The sequence below is a fragment of the Coturnix japonica genome, chromosome 21, assembly GCF_054131305.1.
Source record: "Coturnix japonica strain WE chromosome 21, WE-NBRP24, whole genome shotgun sequence".
Taxonomy (NCBI): domain Eukaryota; kingdom Metazoa; phylum Chordata; class Aves; order Galliformes; family Phasianidae; genus Coturnix; species Coturnix japonica.
The window spans coordinates 8,002,534-8,021,519 of record NC_140683.1 but is presented as its reverse complement, the minus strand read 5'-3'; the positions used below and the strand labels follow the sequence as shown (position 1 = coordinate 8,021,519).

General features: G+C 47.4%; 2 protein-coding genes across 6 annotated transcripts in view; both read right to left on the bottom strand.

Moving 5' to 3' along the window:
• Positions 1 to 694, bottom strand: part of CDK5RAP2 (CDK5 regulatory subunit associated protein 2) — a 66,355-nt gene extending 65,661 nt beyond the window's left edge. For all 5 annotated transcript variants that reach the window (XM_032448013.2, XM_015879253.3, XM_085520938.1 and 2 more), the window contains exons 1-2: positions 524 to 694; positions 350 to 411 (exon numbers count right to left, since the gene is read on the bottom strand). In XM_032448013.2, the coding sequence (XP_032303904.2) occupies positions 350 to 411; positions 524 to 576 (115 nt within the window). In that variant the 5' untranslated portion in view covers positions 577 to 694. The remainder of the gene's footprint in view (positions 1 to 349; positions 412 to 523) is intronic.
• Positions 695 to 3,198: 2,504 nt separating this feature from the next.
• MEGF9 (multiple EGF like domains 9) overlaps positions 3,199 to 18,986 on the bottom strand; it is a 31,509-nt gene continuing 15,721 nt past the window's right edge. The window contains exons 3-6 of the mRNA XM_015878845.3: positions 14,893 to 15,029; positions 11,839 to 11,973; positions 11,105 to 11,377; positions 3,199 to 8,074 (exon numbers count right to left, since the gene is read on the bottom strand). Of these exons, the coding sequence (XP_015734331.2) occupies positions 7,620 to 8,074; positions 11,105 to 11,377; positions 11,839 to 11,973; positions 14,893 to 15,029 (1,000 nt within the window). The 3' untranslated portion in view covers positions 3,199 to 7,619. The remainder of the gene's footprint in view (positions 8,075 to 11,104; positions 11,378 to 11,838; positions 11,974 to 14,892; positions 15,030 to 18,986) is intronic.

The following is an 18,986-nucleotide window of genomic DNA, read 5'->3' as shown; positions in this document are numbered from 1 at the left end:
TGCTGGAGACAGGCAGGAACAAAGGCAAATCAGAAACACATGCCTTACGCTCGCAGAGCAGAACAAAGAACAGCCAGCTTGACAAGCAGTATTTCTCAATATAACACCTCTCAGCCATTTGATTTCCAAACAAGCGTTTTGTCAGCTAGCCCGAAGGATGCCGAACGTAACAACACCTCATCGTTTAGAAACATATATCTAATTAGAGAGTGAAGGTTCTCAGTGTGGAAGAGGATAAAGAGTGATGCACTATAGCCAGACATAAAGAGACTGGGGGACCCAGACACAGCCCCCACCCCACCGGGACAGCAGAACCCGGTACCACCATCACCCCACGGTCCCACCTCACCTCTGCAGCCGGCCGGCTCAAGCTGCGGGCCCTCACGGGAGATGTCCGGCATCACGGAGACACTGCGAAGCAATAACACACTGAGAAGCGGGGAGGCCTTACACCATAAGGGGGGGCACCTCAATCCGACCCGGTTACCTCAGCTCCTCGTCCCCCTGTTACTCCCCCACCTACCTGGCTTCGAAGCCCACAGGCAGCGTCATGTCTTCCCCTGGTAGAGAATCCATCCCGCTGCCGACACTCGGACCCAAAGACCAGACTCGGCTCCGGCTCCTTTGTGCGCAGCTTTGGCGGCTCTGCTGGAATTCAAACGGCCGCAACCGCTTCCGCCATCTTTGCGTCGACGGAGATGAAGCCGCTGAAGGTAGAAAGGAGGAAGGCAAGGAGAGGGCACGGTGGGAAAGAAAGGGGAGGCGCCATTTTTGTTGTGGGTACTGGCAGGAAGTGAGCGAGAGGGCGCCATGTTGGTTGAGGGCAGAGTGGGGTGGTGACTGCCAGCTGGATACAGGGGAGGAGAGCGGTGGGCGCCATCTTGAATGAGGGAAGGAGGAGCGACGTACAGAGCCGCCATCTTTTTAGAACAGAAAGGCGGTAATACTGGGTTGTCATCTTTACTGAGGGCACAGATTTGGAATGAAATACTCGAGTTTTAGAACAAAGTTCCAGTCACCGGCAGAGCCCAGCCTTGGCCTGCTTGGCTCATCTACCTCAGACTGTGGTATTGATGTATATCTCTGTGATGTTCCAGACTTGAATCAGAACACTGGGATTTTCCCATTGGAAAGAGCTATTTCTGCAGCTGCTGGCCCAGGGCAGTGGGGAAATCCAGACATTGAGAGCTTTACCCTTCAGTCAGCCGTGCCTGATACTTTACACTTGGGGGTCTGAGGGTCCTAAGATAAACTCAGTCCCTTCAACTCCACCACTGCCTTCTGGAGACATTTATTACCTGATATGACCAGCTCCCCTTTTGTAGTGGCCTCACCTTCTGTCCTGCTGAAGCTCAGTGTGCAAAACCACGTCTTCCATATGGCACCAAGATCCCTTCATCCCGTCTGCAGTGTGCCTGCACATCCTTACAAAGCAGAAACGAGCATTCACTTCATAAAGTGAGTAAATACTTACTTAGGATACCAGTGTGGCCTTGGTTAAGGTTACAGTAGGATATTATATATTTCATGCGTGCTATTAAGTCACCATCCATCAGCCGCAAAGTGATGAGTCTGCAGAGTTCCAGCATATTCCTTCCTGGAAGGAAATTAGAAGTGCCTTCCTTGTCAACACTTCGTGAAATGATTCTCTGATGGACAACAGCATACAGACAGACAGAGATGTACACACATTCATACATAGATGTGATGGAAAACTCCTCTGGGTTACTACACTGCCCAAAGTTTGAATATCTGCAGCTTCAGGAGGCAAGGAAGGTAAATGTATTGTCTAAAAGCCATTAACAACAACTGATAATCTTCTTAGTGTTATTTAACCTTATCTTAATCTGGGGAGATTATGGAAAATCCTTATACCAGCAAGCCAAGCTGGAATGGTGTTTTACTTCAGAAGCCAGTCTGAGATTCTTACTGGTCCAGAAACAAAGTGCTAAAGGGAACTAAGAAATACATACTTAACAACAGTGCAATGGTATGATCCACAGGTTGCCCTAAGAACTGTGGATGCCCCATCCCTGGGGGAATTCAAGACAAGGCTGGATGGGGCCCTGGGCAACCTGATCTGATCGGGGGCAACCAGTCCACAGCAGAAGGTTGGAGTTGGATGTTCTTTAAGGTCCCTTCCAACCTGAGCCATTTTATGATTCTGTGTTGACCACAAAGCCTGAGGGAGCAGGGTGTGCAGTGCAGAAGCATGGTGGTGGCACAAGGATGGATGTCACCACCAGCTGAACCTGGGTTGCTTGCTGCCCTCATGTCTTGGCACTGGGGACCTAGTTCAGCATTCAGTTTTGCTCACTCCTGAGCAAGATTCCTCCTCAGCTAAATCATGCAGAATCAAACTGTTCTGCTAATGCAAATCAGGTCTCAATATACTGCCTGGAATTTCACTAGTGTGGCCCTTGCTTTTATAGCTCTGGCTCTGTTAAGTATTTGAATGAATGTGTCATTCTTACGTTTGCTTAATTGAAGCTGGCTCACCTCTCTTCAGGTTCTTTGCTTAATAGGAGTCAAAGAGTTAGACACAACATTTACCATGCAAAACTAGCATTTGTATTTACACCAAACAGATAACTCTGAAAAGTGAGAAAGAAGTGCAAGTTTCTTATGAGTCCTTTTGCAGACACGGCCAAAAACATGTCTAATACTACTGACAGCACAGATGTGGATTTCAGAGTGTCTGATAAACATAAATTATCTGCAGAAGACCCATCGTGGTCATGAAGAAGAAAAATACAAAATCCTCTTCTAATTTCTTTGCTTTGTGGGTTGCATTTTAAATGACTGCACAGATCTCTGACAAAATATGTCTGTGTGAATATCACATTAAATGATGGGGAAATAAGTGTTGGCTGTCCAGCTACCAAACACATGAATGAAAGCTGAAAGCTGGAATGGTTAATAAGCAGACACAACAGATCACAGGGCTCATTTTTTAGATGGATTATCTGACACAGTGTCAGCTGGACTAATGAATATCTGATGTTAAAAAACATTTTTAGGCCACAGTTCTCATCTCACATACAGTGGTATAGTGAAGGAATAATTCTCTTGGAACAAATGTCATTACTGGGATGAGATCAGATTCATTCCTCTAGGTTTCAAGCCAGCTCTGATTGCTATCTGTACAAAGGCTCCTGCTGAACTCAAATGAACAAAAAACAAATGCAACAATCCGAGTGGCATAGATACAAATTATATACATTTATTTTTATTCATTTTAAATAACATTCTTCTGTATAAATTCTGACATATATTCAAATCATACACTTTTTCTTTTGTTTCTTCTAGAAATGCATTTGTCAGCATAGCATATAGCTTAGGAGACGCCTTATTTGGATGTGTAGTAAGACTGATGGGTTTCAGTTGGGAGCAAGTACAAGGCCCACATTTTTCTGATTTTAATCCATTCCTCTGACACACAAAGAGCAGAATCCTGTGGGAGCTCATTTCAAAACTTCACTTTAATGAGAAATGTATTTTTAGGATTCAATCTGACATCCATTATTTAAAGGAGACCGTGCAAACTTTCTGCCACATTTACATTGCATTTAACATTTAGGATAAGACGCTGTATAGCAGTGGTTAACTGGGCCAGGATACCTGAAGGATGCTGAATACATCCCCTCCTCTTTCAATAAAAGGCATCCAGTGTGCTAAGTTTGCTCAGCCTGCTCCAAGGGAATTATCATTCCAATGGATGACATCTCCTGACAGCTCCCCAGGGCTACTGCTCCATGCAGTTATTTCTAGCTACAGTGGTTCCTGTGATTTAAGATCATCTACTCACATTAACCCAATCATACTTTTGCATGTCTGTTGCACTTTGCTTACCAAATGCTCTCCTAAGTTGTGAGCCAGCCAGGCTGCCCCATGCCTTTGACACATCATTGCTTTTTGCCCTTTATCTGCTCCATTATATCCTCTTGCCTTCAGTTACTTGTGGAACTGAACTCACCCCATCCAGATCAGCTGGTCCCACAGAGCCTCACAACCCCAAGGATCATCTGCAGAGCTGGCTTCCCACCCTTACTCACCTCATTGTACCTTTTCTGTGTTCTCCAGCTACCGTACCATCCCACCACTGCCTTTCCCCACAGTGGTCACACCACTGCAGCCAGACAGTTGTATACCCCATTAGAAATGAAAGCTCTGGGTATCTGTATTGCTACATCAGCCCTACAAGTCATATAGATGTCTTTGCCTTTTTCTTGATAGCCACTGAGTTGGACCCCAGTGCTGCCCCGTTAAGTCCATTTGGGCTAATCTACCCATATCCCAGCACGGCAATTGCAAACCTCAGCATCTGGGAAGCTTCATGACAAGTTATAACATAGGGCAGGCTGGTGGTCCTGGTGGTCTTTAGTACCCTGGCACAGGTGTTTTGGCTCTGCACTCCATCCAGGAGTGATGCCAACCCAAGCTGACTGGAGATGTAACTTCTCCTTCACCTTCCACAGTGCCTGGGGGATGACTGCACGATTGATGGAGGAAGCAATCAAACATGAAGCTGTTCATTCTTTCTTTGTTGGGGCATCCCTTTATAAATATCATTCCTCCACACCAAGGTTCTGCCTGGCTGTTGAGTCAACTTGCAATCTGACAAGCACTGTCTCACTGCCACATCCTTTCTGTGCTTTCCTCTGCTGCCTAAACCTGGGCAGCCAGGCCCCCAACCCAGCCATTCTTCCCATCACAACTACAGGTGCCATCTAGATCCCTTCATCCAGATGTACAACCCCCACAGACCATGGCTGCATCCCCCTCCCTTGCATAAGGCATCCTGACCTCCTCATCTTTTCAAACCCAGGGCTAAAACACAAAGCTCTTACAGTTCTGGAAGTCAGAAGCAGCCCAGACACAAACACCTCCCTTTGCAGCATATGGGATGGGAGGGCTCAGCACCTGAACTCCTGCTCCAGTTCACAGACCCGTTACTGTTTTTACAGCCAGAGAAACATTAAACCTTATCCCAGTTACAAGGTAGCCAACCGTGTTACCAGATCTGGGGAAGAGGTGTTTTGTGGCAAAGAGGATAACATCTACTAAATTGTTTTGGAAGCATTAAAGTGAACAACCCATCCTTCACTTTGCCTGCTAGCATCAGTCCCAGAAGCTAACAGTTCCTAAATCACCTCTCCCTGCCCTACGAAGTGACCAAGTGCAAGAGTATTGCAAAATGAGCACTGGCAAATAATTACAACTTTTAGGAAATTCTCTATTTGTCACCATTCTGCTCTTTAAAAGCTGGAAGAGTAACTCAAGGATTAGCAAGATCCAGATTTTCTCCTCCATTCCTCCTGCATTTGATAACTAAATGTGGCACTGCTCAAACTTCAGCCTGACTTATAGAACTACATGACCTCACTCAGGCCCATAGCAGGCAGCAGCAGTTTTTCCACGTTCCTCTATGCAATACCACATTCTCCTCTCACCATTTCTCACCATCCTCTTGGCTATTTTCCTTCTTTGCTGTGCCTCTCCTTTAAATCAAACAAGCTTTTGAGGCAGAAATGGCATCTTTGTGCTTGTGTTTAAAGCACCTATTCCATAACCCCCCCCCCCAAAAAAAGTCTCCAAAGATAAGAAAAGCCTCCATGCAGCACCAGAAAGCAAATAAATAACCACCACATTCTTCCTAGCATTTCTCACACTGAGAAATAGTCATTTTGCCCAGCTCTGAGGATGCATCAGCCAGCTCCTGCTGACCCTTAGCAGGTACTTCATTCCTCCTCAGCACCAATCACCTGCAGAGCACCAACACGCACAGTGATGCAGCTTTGTTTTGGAGGTCGCCTGTGAGTTGGGTGTAATATTAGTGCATATTCAGCACAATGCTATTGATTTACATGGGGCTGGCCCAGCAGTACTAGCCACGTGGCACAACCTCCCCACACTGTGCTGCCCATTTGCTCTTCTCTCGGTGCCAACAGCCTGCCAGGCCCACTGAAAACTCAGAGGAACCTATAAAACCTAGTCCCCTCTTGTTGAATTTTAGACAGCTGATTCTCCACCACCACCTTGTGCTACATGAATTTCCTGAAAGCACCCACGCACTTTCAGCTTTTAAAGCCAGAAGTGCTGATCGCTTTCTATGAGCTGAAAGCCATTTCCACCCAAATCCAGGCAATTTTTGCCTCCATCCTTCAAGGGAAGCCAGCAAGCTGTACCCAGCCATAGCCAGCACCGTGTTCACATGGGATGGACAGCACCAAGATCCCTCATGTGAAGAGCAGCCGCTTCAGGAAAGCTCGGTCATTGAGAGCAGGCTCTCAGTGCATCCACACCAGTGTATCTGCATCTTGTACAGAGACTTCAAAACAAATAACTAAAAGGTACATCTGCCTGTTGGACACCTCCCAGGCTCTACGCGTGGCAACGCTGGCTATTTCCTCTGTATTTAAAGGAATAGGGAAATTTGACAGATGCAAGTAGGGAGCACTCACATTTTCTCTTAAAAAAAAACAAAGTTATTCAATGACACACTAGAAGAAAAGCTTGAAGCAGTGGGTGTTTGCCAGAGACCCAGCTCTGACAATATTGCCACCTAATTTACAGTATCTTAAACAACCCCATTGTCCTTTGTTTTTAAACAATGCCACTAACCACTGTACAATTAAAATCTAGATGATAAAACATGACCGGGGAACAGAGGATGTTGGGGACGGGTCCATGGTTTTGCTGTCGGCTTTTTTGGTTGGTTGGTTGTCTTTTTTTTCTTTTTTCTTTACAAATAATTACAAATACAGTTCCAAGAAGATATATTACATTTTATATACAGAACACACCATTGCTATCAGGGTAGGGTATTAAGCCTAGCTTTTATTTGTACACAGCAACCCTGAGATGTCTCGTCGTCTTCCCTTGCACAGAAACTATACAAGTTCATAAACCTCTGCTAGGAAAAGAAAAAAAAATAAAAGTGGATTGCTATGTTTTAATAGCATCATCACCCTGTATAAATACTCAGAAAGGGAAAAGCTTACTCTCCTCCCTAATATTTCTGTGATATTTTTTCCTGTTTCCCAGCTTTGTGGGAACAGTTAACGGTGGCTTTTGTTCAAGTGTGCAACTCACTCCTCTACTTGCTTCTTGGTAGTACAGTAAACAATCATTTCCCGTTTTATGTCCTCCTTTTTAAGCAAATTCACATCAGGAAGTAATACAAAGCCTTTACAAAGGTCTGCTTCCTGAAAATCCACTGTTAATTCATAAGCTACTTTTCAAGCTAAAGATGCAGGCGTAAGAGTTAGGCTGGCTGGAAACAGAGTAGCTTCTGATTAATGGGGCATTGCTTTCACTGCCCCATCACCTCTATGTAAAAAGGATATTTTAAGATCAGCGTAATCGAGTCTTTACCAACAGTGAATTATATGGGTCCTGATGGAGAACAATACACCGAATGCATTTCACCACGTTACCTGAAATTCGAACGTACTACACCTTCCTCCTGCTCACCTGCGAGCTACAGCATGCCCAGCTAAGAGTATCTGAAGAACAAACTCCTCTGTACGGAGCCTTGGCACGGATCCCGATACCCCTTCAACAAGCCCTGTAACTTCTTTAAAGCCAACTTTGGAACAGCTGGATCGCTTCCTCTTCTAAGCTTTAAAATTGTGCATGGGAGTCGTCAGCGTCAGCTGTCCATTCGGTGCCACTTCATTCCCATCATCTTCCAGCAGCCCCGAAACATCAGCGTTGGGGATGCTGTCGTGGTAGCTGCTGAAGCTGATGTTGTCCTCTTTGAGTTCAATGGTCCAAAAAGGAGCGTTAAGTTTTCTGTTTTGATACTCACGGTACATGTAGACAGCACCCACAAAGCCCATTAGTAGGACCACGACAATGATGATGACTGTCAAAATAATTATATTAAACTGAGTCCAAGAAACATCTGCGAAAGCAGAGGTACTATTGTCAGAGGAACTTAAAGGAAATATAGTCTGTATAGTTGTTGGTGACAATGTACTGTTTGTCACTGCAGTTGGAACTGATGTTGCCTTGCTAATGTTCGGAGCAGGACTTGTAAACTCTGTTATTTCTGGGCCAGGAGTGGCTTCTACAAAAGAAAGAAAATACAGATGCAATCAATAAAGAAACACGATAAACTGCAATCGAACACACTCCTATGTAACAGTTATTATGCCAGTCAAATCTACAGTGCTAAGTGCTCCCTGATGGCAGAGATCCTGTGCAAATCTGGTGGTGAACAGATGAGTTCACTGCCCAAAGACGGATAACAAATGCACAAGCCAAGATTCAGTGCTGGAGATCTCCCAGGAGGGAAAACACGGTGATTAAACCTTCTTCAAACCCTCTGAGCTTGAGGCCTCAGAAATCACCATAAGAATCTGAGTATCTTTCAAAATACGACTACAATGAAGTATTTTCTTCACAAGACTAACCTGTGAATCTATTTTAGACTCTTAAGTAAATGCAGTAAGAATCTTCCAGAAGCTGAAACCTCAATCAATCAAAATGTACTCAGCATCCATTGTTCCACAGGACACTCTGCACCTTCTTTCCCTCCCTCTTCCATTTCTGTTTCTGCTATCAGAAACACAACTTCATCCTAAACCCACTTACAGCTGTGGCAATTACAGCTGATGGTGCTGCTCTGTATTGATCCAGCTCTCCTGGAAAGTCTGCTAATGATGACTGAGGAGAGGAAGCCTCTTCTGAAAGAGTCAGTATGAACAAGGTTGCAACAGGAGCTGCCTATATTGAGCATATCTCCAGCCATGGACCCTCAGGGGAACTCCCAAGGGTTAACTTTGGGCTGATAGATTCCCAGTTCAGGTGATGGAGAAAGAAATTCCTCTAAAAGAGGCAGCATGAATCTAACTCAGGCTCCTGCTTCGAGTCCTCCCTGCAGCAGCTTCTTTTCACTGCAGGTGCTGCATTAGGTTGATAAGGATGCTGGGTGACAGAAGGAACTTCTCTATGGGTTAATGGACAGAATCTAGTAGTAGGAAGGAATGTGATGGGAGATTCCTGGATACAGCTTGGGAGAATGGCATGAGGAATTCAGTCATTCTTTCCAAATTCCTTCATCAACACTTAATTCTTGGCAAATTCAGCCAGTAGCTATAATTAGCAAAAACAGAACTGAGACAATGGCTGATTCACCAGCAAGGAAACAGGACTTTTCAGAGCCTTATTTGTGAGTCAGCACCAGCTAAATGCTGGCAAGGGTGTCCCGGGTGAAAACATATCCTGGAACTGATGACAGCATCACAGGAAACAGTGCCATGCTCTGACAGCGGGCTGCAGCTTCTGGGCCACGACAAGGGTGCCTGTTTCTGCTCGGTGAGGCCGTGCCAGCCCTCCAGATGTCCTAGGCCTGCTCCTTGAGAGCAGCAGCTGTTCAGTCAATGGGCAGCTTTGGCAGCTTCATCGTGAGCATCATATCCAGCTGCTTCTGCAAAACTGCCACTAACTTGTGCCATGAGTGAGCTCCAGGGAACCGGGGCTGTGCAAGCAGCACTTAACCCAGACAGCAATACTCTGCAGATGGCAACCCCAGTTTGGCTTCCTCTGTGCCCTGTTGCACCTCATCGCTGCAGCAGGATCAGCAGCCATCTGGGGATCCAAATCCTTCACTTTGGTCATCCCATGTGACTCTTGACTGTTCTCCTAAGCTGCTGCTAAAGCATCACACCTGGTAAGGTTTGAAAATGGTCTGTGTGGAAAGCTGAGGCTGGTTTTAGCTTTGTCCAGGGAGAGCAAAGTGTGTTGTCATATCAACTCTGATGGCTTAACAGAGCCTCAGAGCCCAACAATTTCACCTGCAGATCTGGTGAGGATTTCACTCCAGAAACCACTCCAAACTAGGTCACTCACACACACCGGTGGTTTGTGAACATGTCGTGCTATATCAGTTAATGCACAGTACTTCAGCAAGTCAGTTTTTAGACAAGTGAAAGAAACTGTCAGAAAGAGAAAAAATAGGTGTCAAGGAAACAGGAAAGTTAGATGAACACATGTCTCTGTCCCTTAGAACAGTGACAATCTTCTCCCACATCAGGAACTGGCTTAACAATGTCCTTAAAATAAAATGAATTGTGGTGAAAGCTGCAAGTATACAAGCAAAATCATGCATATGGATTTTAATGGAGCAAGGTCACATAGTGCTTTGTACGATGGCAGAGCTGTGCAGAGGGAGATAATGGATGACCCAATGCAAAACTGTCATTTCCAGCCCTGCATCTGCAAAGTTAGAGCTAATGAGCATTCAACTTTCTTTGTATTGATTATCTCCCTGCACAGAGGGCTCAGTGATTGCACCTCCAGAGAGCAGCACGGGAGTAAAAACCACATTAGCTCCTAATGGAAGATCTGGATTCAATCTCTGTTGGTGACAAGGATGAATTTGGGTCCGGGTGCATTTCCTGAACAATGGGTTCTTTTACCTAACACATAAAGAGTGCTGGAATTGTGTCTATGCATGGAGCTGGAGATCCACCTTGAGGAACAACTTCCTGATAACCACTGAACTGGGAATGTAAGAACTACTTTCTGTGATTTTACTCTAAGTTTCACTGTGCACTAGCTTTTCTAAGTACCAGAGCCAGCTTGCACCTGAGGGTGCTACATGCAGCATCTCAGGTGCACACTGAAGACAGATGAGAGAACCCAGAGCAAGTACCGCTAAGTTCTGGCATTCTCTTGCTGCATGAGCCCAGCTCTTGCCTCTCGGGGAAGATTCAGCTTTCTCATTTACAAAGCCAAAACAAGAATACCTAGATTAGTTCTGAGTTAGTTACTATCAGTCCCCAGAACACTGTCTTGACCTGTGTGGGAAACTCAAGGTATCTGCAGAATGCTGAGGGCAAGCAGCACATCGGGTGCATCCATTGCTGCTGCTCTTTTCAATACTTCTTACGTCTTCCCTGTGCTCCACTGTAAGCCAGCCCTTTTAGAGGTATGGGGTTCACTATTTCCCCTGGAAGACTTCAAAGCTGCTCCATTCTCAGTCCAAACCCACCATATGAGCAATTACCAGCACCCCCTCCCCAGCCTCCAGGCAGCTCATGTGCATCTGACACACACAGCAGACTCCAGCCATGAGCCCAGGAGCACATGTTACCTTTCCTGGTGCAGTTGATTCCCTCTGGGTCCCTGACATAACCATCCTCACATTCATGGCAGTGGAAGCCAGCGGTGTGATACAGGCACCCAATGCACTCGCCACTCTCCGGCTTGCAGATGCTGGGGGACAGTGTGGGGTCCACGTTCCCATTGCACTGGCACCTGACACAGATGCTGTCAGAGTTGTAGTAGCCATTGGCACACTGGTTGCAGTTGGGGCCAGTGTAGCCAACTTTGCACTCGTCACACGTTGGGGCAGCTTCACCGGGCTCTGCAGAAGACAGAAAACAGAAGAGTTGTGTGCCATAGCCCCTCTTTGTGGGGTTTGTTTTGTGGAACTGACTGTGAACCACGATAACAAACATCAGCAAAACCACTGCCTGTTAATCAATCTCAAATTCTAAGCTATCGATATAATTCTTTAACTGCAGCATTTTCTGTTTCTACAGAGAATAAAAAGCTTTGTGGGTTTCTGATGCCTTGTACCAGCCATCACAGAGCATGCTCAGCACGTTGCTAAGCAAACATGCCTGCTCCTGAATTGAGGCTGTCAGCAATCTGCAGCAACCTGGTGCCACTGCTTCCAGCAAGATGCCCTGGTTGGTCCCAGCACAGGGAGACCCACCGGCTATAGGCCAGCCCCATGGTTATTGCACACTGAGCAGCAATTTAATTGAAACACATTGAGAAGAGCTCAGACCAAGAGGAATCAGACCAAAAGGAGAGCCTTACGGATCTGGCAGGTGCCGGTTGATGCCACGGTGGAGCAGGGGCAGCGGTGGCAGCTTTGGGCACTCCTGTAGAAGCCACTCCTGCAGAGCTCGCAGTGCTTCCCCTCCGTGTTGCCCTGGCAGTGCAGGCAGGTGCCTGGGGACAGAGTAGAGCAGCCAGTTGGCGACAGAACTGGAGCAGAACATTTGGAGCATGAACCCACCTGGTGTGCTCACAATCAGCAGAGCTCACAGCTGATTCAGGATGCCCTCCAGCCAAAACACAATCCTGGGACTTGCCTTGGACTCTTATGACCTTCTGACGGTGTTCCACACACACATATAATGTGAAAAGCCTCAGCGAAGGTGCCCACAGCTCAAGGTCAGAGCAGGTAAACACATGCTATCAATATTAAATATTCCCCAACAGAAGGGGTTTGGGGCAGTATCTGTGACAGCAAGCCAGGATGGCAATGCTTAAACTCCTCCACTTCTGCAAGGGGACTTCCCTCCAGCTTATGCCTTTGCATCTTTTCATGTACCCACACTACAAAACTGATGAACAAATGCCACTGCAGCACTGGGGGGGCCAACAGCTGCATCCCACCCGTGTGGATCCAGCTCCCCCCATTCCTAGCACAGGAGAAACATCTGACATGGGCATGAGCCAGCAGCAATCAGTGACTGACCTTCCTGCAGGGACAAAGGAGACCTGCCAGGGGAAGCCCCTGAATCAGAAAACTGACAAGCTGTGTCTCACGGAGGCTGTATCCTAATGGCCCTCTAAATTGCATTTTGATATTATTGTGAACAGAGAAAGAAAAATCGACCACAAGGCCATCCATCAGCAGGAACATCCTGTAATTCAGCAGGCTCCTCTTGGAGGTGGCGGTGACCTGAGGGATGCTTATTTGATTAAATCCCCTACACAAGACTGAAAATGCAACAACCTCCTTGTAACAGCCCAAGCTAGCACTACACACCCACTGCACCTCTGAGCACCAACAGGATGTTCCCTGAGCTACGCCAGCAGTGCTGCTCCTATCAGTGCTAACCACATCCAATATCCTGAACTGATTTAATGCTGACTATTAATGTAACCACAGCAGATTTTCTCATTAATTCTGAAGCAGTTTGGCTTCCATACAAGCCCACTGCGTGGCTCCTGCTCCTCTCCTTGCAAAGCAATGACTTTGCAGCTGAGCATCCCAAGCCCAGCACCAAGGAGACGAAGCAAACCCTGGTTAGCAGCTGAACTGGGGAAGTGGCTGATTCACCCACAGCAGCGCCGGCAGCACCCTGGTGACTCAGGATGCTTGCTCGGCGGCGTCAGCTCCCACACACTGTTTGATCTGCTCCAGGGTGCCTGCCAGACACGAGCTGGTGGCTTTTGTGGGAGAGGTGCAGAGTTAGAGGGGAAATCACCTCCTGCTCCCTGTTCCCACAGCTGCAGCCCTCAATCAGCTGCTTTGCCAGGCTGCCTTGTGCAGAGCCACTCCTGGAAAGCCAGAATGCTCCATCAGCACCGAGGGTGCCTTGAACTGTGCTCTGCAGGCTTCAGTGAGGCATAAATCTGAGCTCACACCTGTGCGTTCTGTACAGCTGTGGTTATTTCAAGCCCAGTGTCTTTCCTGCCCATGGAAATTACCAGCATTTATCTGCCCTGTGAAATGGCTGCACTTCCAATGAGTCAGCAGGTTGCTCAGCCGTGCACAGCAATCGAGTATCAATGTTGGAAAGCCTTAATAATTAATAGCTCTTCCCACCCTGATAACACCCTGGGGACAGCTCAGGGTTGGCTGAACCCCAGCTGGATACAACTGAAGCCACACAGCCCCAACACCAGGCAGGAGGGTCACAGCAGAGGAAGCAAAACCACGTGGGGACTTTCTGGCTGCCTAATTTCCAGCCCAATAATTCTAAGTATTCCTCCTGGGCAGAGCTGAGCTGAGCCAGGCTGTGAGGAGCCGCCAGAGGGAGCCCAAAGGACAGCGTTAATACAGAAAAAAGCCTTGAAAATTTGACAAAGACTGCACACAGTGGATGTGAAGCTGGGGAGGTCACACAAAGTGCAGTCTCTAGAGCAGGCTGAGAGCACTGTGTTACTTGTTAGATGTCGGAGCTCGTCTTTATCAACTGTTTTCTGTTCTGGTTTTGTTGGGTTCCCCCCATCTCCGGCAGCAAATAAAGCAGATGGAGGAAAAGGGAGGAAAAAAAAGGATTTTTGTCAAATCAACAATAGCTCGTTAATTGAAATGAGAGCTTTTCTTTGCAGAGCTGCAGAGGCCAGGGCTGTACTGGGGTTTGAATCAAGAGAGGGGGATCGTCGTGGGAGAAGAAGGAAGAGCAGATTATCTCACTCCTTCACAAAACCCACACAGCCAGCTCCAAATCAGCATAACAGCTGATGTGTGCACAGCTTTAGCTACAAGCTCATATCCTGCAATATCAAGAGAACATAAAACCATGCTTGAAGTTCAGAGTAGGAATGAATGAATTCAACTCTAAGGAGTGCAGACCTGGAACAGCTCAGCCTCCCCATCCTCCCATATACCACCCAAGTACAGATGCCTCAACACTTTCACCCCATCAGCACCTGTATGCACAAGAGACAGCCAAAGGGATGATCAAGGATAACAAACGAGGCAAATTCAGAAGTAAGCAATAGTAATTAGATGTTGCCAGTTTTTCCCAACACTAATTACATTATCTGTGGCAATAACAGTCCCCTTACGTCACTGCCAGCATGGTATATGTTTCCAGGTAAACAGCAGTGAAACAAAAGCTCCTTAAGAGCCCGTGTTGTGTTTGTGCAGGAGAACAATGGAGCACTGATTTCCGATAGAGACTGAAGGATAAAGGCTCTGCGCTGCAGCCTGGAGCAAATAACACAGCCTTTATCGGCTTCACTGGGAACAGCACTCCCTCCAGCCCTGCCCTACATCTTAATTTCAGCCTCACAGTGATGATCCTGAGCACTCAATGCACAAAGATGCAGATCAGTGGGGTGAGTGAAATAGGGAAAGGAGACAAAGAAGGCAAAGCTTGCAGGCTCAGGAGGGGAAGGCAGCTTTACCTGTTACACGGTCACAGGTGCTGGAGTGGTTGTTACACTGGCACGGCTCACAGGTGCTGTTGGCTTTGTAATACCCATCACTGCACCGGTCACACTTCAGGTCTGTCACACCGACTTTGCACCGGCACTTCCCATCGCTGCACAGAGAGAAACAAGCAGTGAAATCATTAAATCATAAAAAAGAGACCTTTAAAAGCCATCAGGTCCAACTCCTTGCAATTACAAATCTGCGGCTCCAAACATTTGGCTTTTTCAAAAGCTTTTCACAAGGCCTGACATTAATCCAAATGTTGTCGTGGTGTTTACAATGAGAGCAAACAGAAAACAGTTTGGTTTTATTTACTTCTGGCCATCGCTGGGCAGATATTCCTGTAAGAGGGCAGGGGATGGGAAGAGCCAAGTAGGGATAGACAACAGTATCAGGATTTCCAAGAGTCCAGGGCTCTGTCTTATTGCCTCTTACCTTATGATCATGCCTATATTTACTGACACCCCCCTGCACCTTTCCTCGGACGTCATAATTTCCAACGTCATTTTTTAAAGCTTTATTTCCCCACTGACTCCACTCAATGGAGCATTTTAGGGCAGAGTCCCTTGATTTTACTCATGAGCATAAAAATAACAAGAAAGCAAGCTATTTTTTACCAAAAAAAACAACAACAAAAAGGGGTTGGAAAAGTTTAATTTTAATGGCTCTCAAGCAGACCTTTTCTCTACATATTACATATGGCACAGAGCCAGGTTCTGCATGTGCAAGAATTAAATCACTCAGCAAATATAAAGCATTCCCTGTGGTCACTGCTTCCATAGAATAAAGCCCCCTTACAACACTCCTTTTCATAGCCCCAGCCCAGTAAGGGCTGTCAGACACTTTTTAAAGCAAAGGTCAATGATATAAATGCATTGAAACCACAAAAAAAGTCCTGTTAACAGACCGAGCGTGCCCATAAAAATCCAGAAACTTGAAAGAAAAGAGCCACAGTTTAATACTCGCACAGTGAGAACGGAGCTGCATTTTGAGCCGACACCAGGAATTTCATTTTTGGGGGAGGCTGGGGGGGAAGGGAGGAGGAAACATTTTGATGCAGCGACATCAATTGCTCAGCTCCATTTCAGAGCCAGCTTGTAGCTCTTGACAATGAAGTGATGCGGGGATGGGATGGGACAGAACCAGGCCCCAGATCCCAACATCTCAGTCAGCTTCAACTCTGCCTGGGAGTGCCCTTAGAGCGGGGCACAAAGGGATCCCACCTCTGTAGCATCCTGCCTTGTGTTGGGCCTGAAGCTGCAGAGCATCACAGGTAACTCCCAGCCAGCACTGATGGCCGGGGATGGACACAAAGATACAAAGATCACTGCTCAGCACAGGAACTCGAGGCCTCTTTGCAAGGAAAATAATGAAAGCATAAAAATATCTGGGGTCCAAGAGAAATCACAGCATGCAGTTGTGATGGGAGCTGTGCTCCTGCACAGAGACCCCTAAAGAGAGGGGGACAGACAGATACAAGATGGATGGGCACATGAGCAGCACAGCCTTAGGGCTGTTTGGAGGCATGCTGAGCATGGTTTAATGATGTAACAGAAAACCCTTAGCAAGCTCCAATGGTTTATTTTCTTCTTTCTTTCCTTTCTCAAGGAGAAGGGAAAGAAGAAATTCATGCTGAATGTTTTCCCAGCTGCCAACCAATATGTCCCAGCACCAAACCTTTCTGCTTTTACTTTAAATTCTTCTCTTAATATACGAGGCTGGCAAGACTGTGGAGCAGGGTAAGAAGGAGGGCACACCTATGGGTGTCAGCGTAGAGCACAACGTGGATTTCTTATCTCTCTGCTTCGTTCAGAAGCACAAAGCAATGCACACCTGGAGCAGGAAAAGCCCCATTGGGTTTCTACTCCCCTCTGCCATTGGAAGTCCAAACGCTTTCGTGGAAGCAGTGCCCAGCTCTGAGCTGCCTTTGTGGCAAGCAGAAGAAGTTGGGCTTTATGGCACAGAACATTGGGCCTTTGTGCACCACATTCCTCACTCTGTGCCGGGGGAGGGTGCCTGGTCAGAGGGCAGCCCTCGATGGAGAGGGACCCTGAAAGGCTGCTCTGTGAGTGTCAAAGGGCCACCTTGTCCAGCCCCGCCGCCGCATCCCCCCGGCAGGGACACCCCACATCCCACCCTGGGAAAGCTGGGGATCTCCACCCCAGCACTGCCTCAGTGCTCAGAGGGAGCTCAGTGGCAATGAGGAGAGCACAGTGCCTCCAGAGACCAATGCTGAACTCAAATGGACTCAGAACAGGATCCAGCCATGGGAAATGGGCTGCTGCCCATGGTTCTGCACAGCGCAGCCCAAAATCCCTCAGTGCAGAGAGAAGGAAGGCACAGGGCAGCCTGAAATCAGGCTGAGCATCTCCCCAAAACCACAAAGCAGCCATAAGGGCTCCAACAGCTGCGCTGGTATCTGTGCAAGGGCAGGCAGTGTTCTTCAGAGCAGCAAGCCTGCAACACAGAAACAGCAAAACCTGCTGGAAAATCAACCAAATAACAGGATTTCAGAGCAGCCCAAATTACTGTAGGGGAGATTATGACAATCTGCTGCCCACTGTCCATTCATTCAGTCCTTTCCCTCTCTCTCTTTTGCATTCCAATACAGATGAGTGCAGGGAGGACATCCACCTGCTTGCAGAGAAGAACCAATCAGACGTAAAGCACAGGAGCCAGTAATAGAAGAGATGTTTGGATAATTAAAGCACACAGACAAAAAAAATTTGCTCTGCCTGGGTATTCTTCTGCATTTATGACGTCCACATATAATAATTTCCGCTACGAAAACATCTCTTCTTGGCAGAGGGATGCTGACGAGGCATTGCCTGGAGATAATGAGCCACCACTTGTGCTTGGCCGATCCACAAAGGGAACACAGTATTCCAGATATGAAATAGGGGGAAAAAAAACAGCTTTTGGGGGCCATTTCTTTTGGAAGGTGTTGAGGAGTTGGGTTCCCAGTGTGGTTTACTGGGCTCTGCAAACCCAGCTCCCCCCAGTCCTTACTCAAAGACCATCACAAAGGGCACTCTCTGGTGCTGCTGCTTCTACCCTCATCACAGTAATCCTGCAAACCCATCCAGGTCAGCCCCTCCAACCAGAGCCCAGCACATGGAAAGTAAGCAGGGGGAGGCTGCTCCTCTTCCAGCCTCACCGCAACCCTGCTCCAGGGCACAGCCATGTACAAACACTCTCAGGGATGCTCTGCTTTAATTCTTTTTAATGCAAACACAAAGCATCGGATCCCCTTGAGGGGGCAAAACATCTCCGAATTAACACTTCGTCATTTATATGCATGCATTATCTTTTTTTTTCCCTTTTCTTCTTAGAATGGAAGCAAGTGACAGCAGATCTTTGCTACACGGCTTACACCAGCCTGAGGCACAAAGCAGGGCTACACCAGGACTGCACCTCAGAGCTGCCAGGCTGGCACTGAGCAGAGCAGCATGCAGGCTGCAACCCAGGGCTTGAAGCAAACTGCAAATGCAAGACATGAAGCTCCTGCTCCCCATTGCTCGTGGGGAAACTGAGGCACAGGCAGTGGGAGCGACTCATCAAATACTGCAAAGCCCCACTTTAACACATTCCTGTTTTCTTTTGGGACAAGCAACCACACTACACTCTCGTCCCCAAGGTCCCACTGGGTGCATCTTTCCACCAGCAGTTTCTCTGAACACAGTGATAAGAGACAACTGCGTAGAAGGAGAAATGGAGAACTGAGTGCTGAGCCCTTCTGCAGGGCTCACAGCATCTTTCCACGTCACCTCCCAACACACAGGATGTGACAACAGCCGCACGGGGCCGCCTGCTCATGTGCCACCAGGAAGAAAAGCCAGCAGGTGCTGCATGCCATGCTGTGAACTCCCAGCAAGAGGCAAACAAGGGCAATGACACCGCTGCACTGTGCGCCTCAGGGACATGCAGGGCTGCCTGGCATTGGCCAGGGGAAGACGCAATGTCCTTCGGCACCTCCTCTTTGTGGGCTGCCTCCTGCAGGCTGGAACTCTGCGTTACTCACTGAGTCATACAGAGGACAGGTTTCCACAGGAAGGCTGTTTCACCA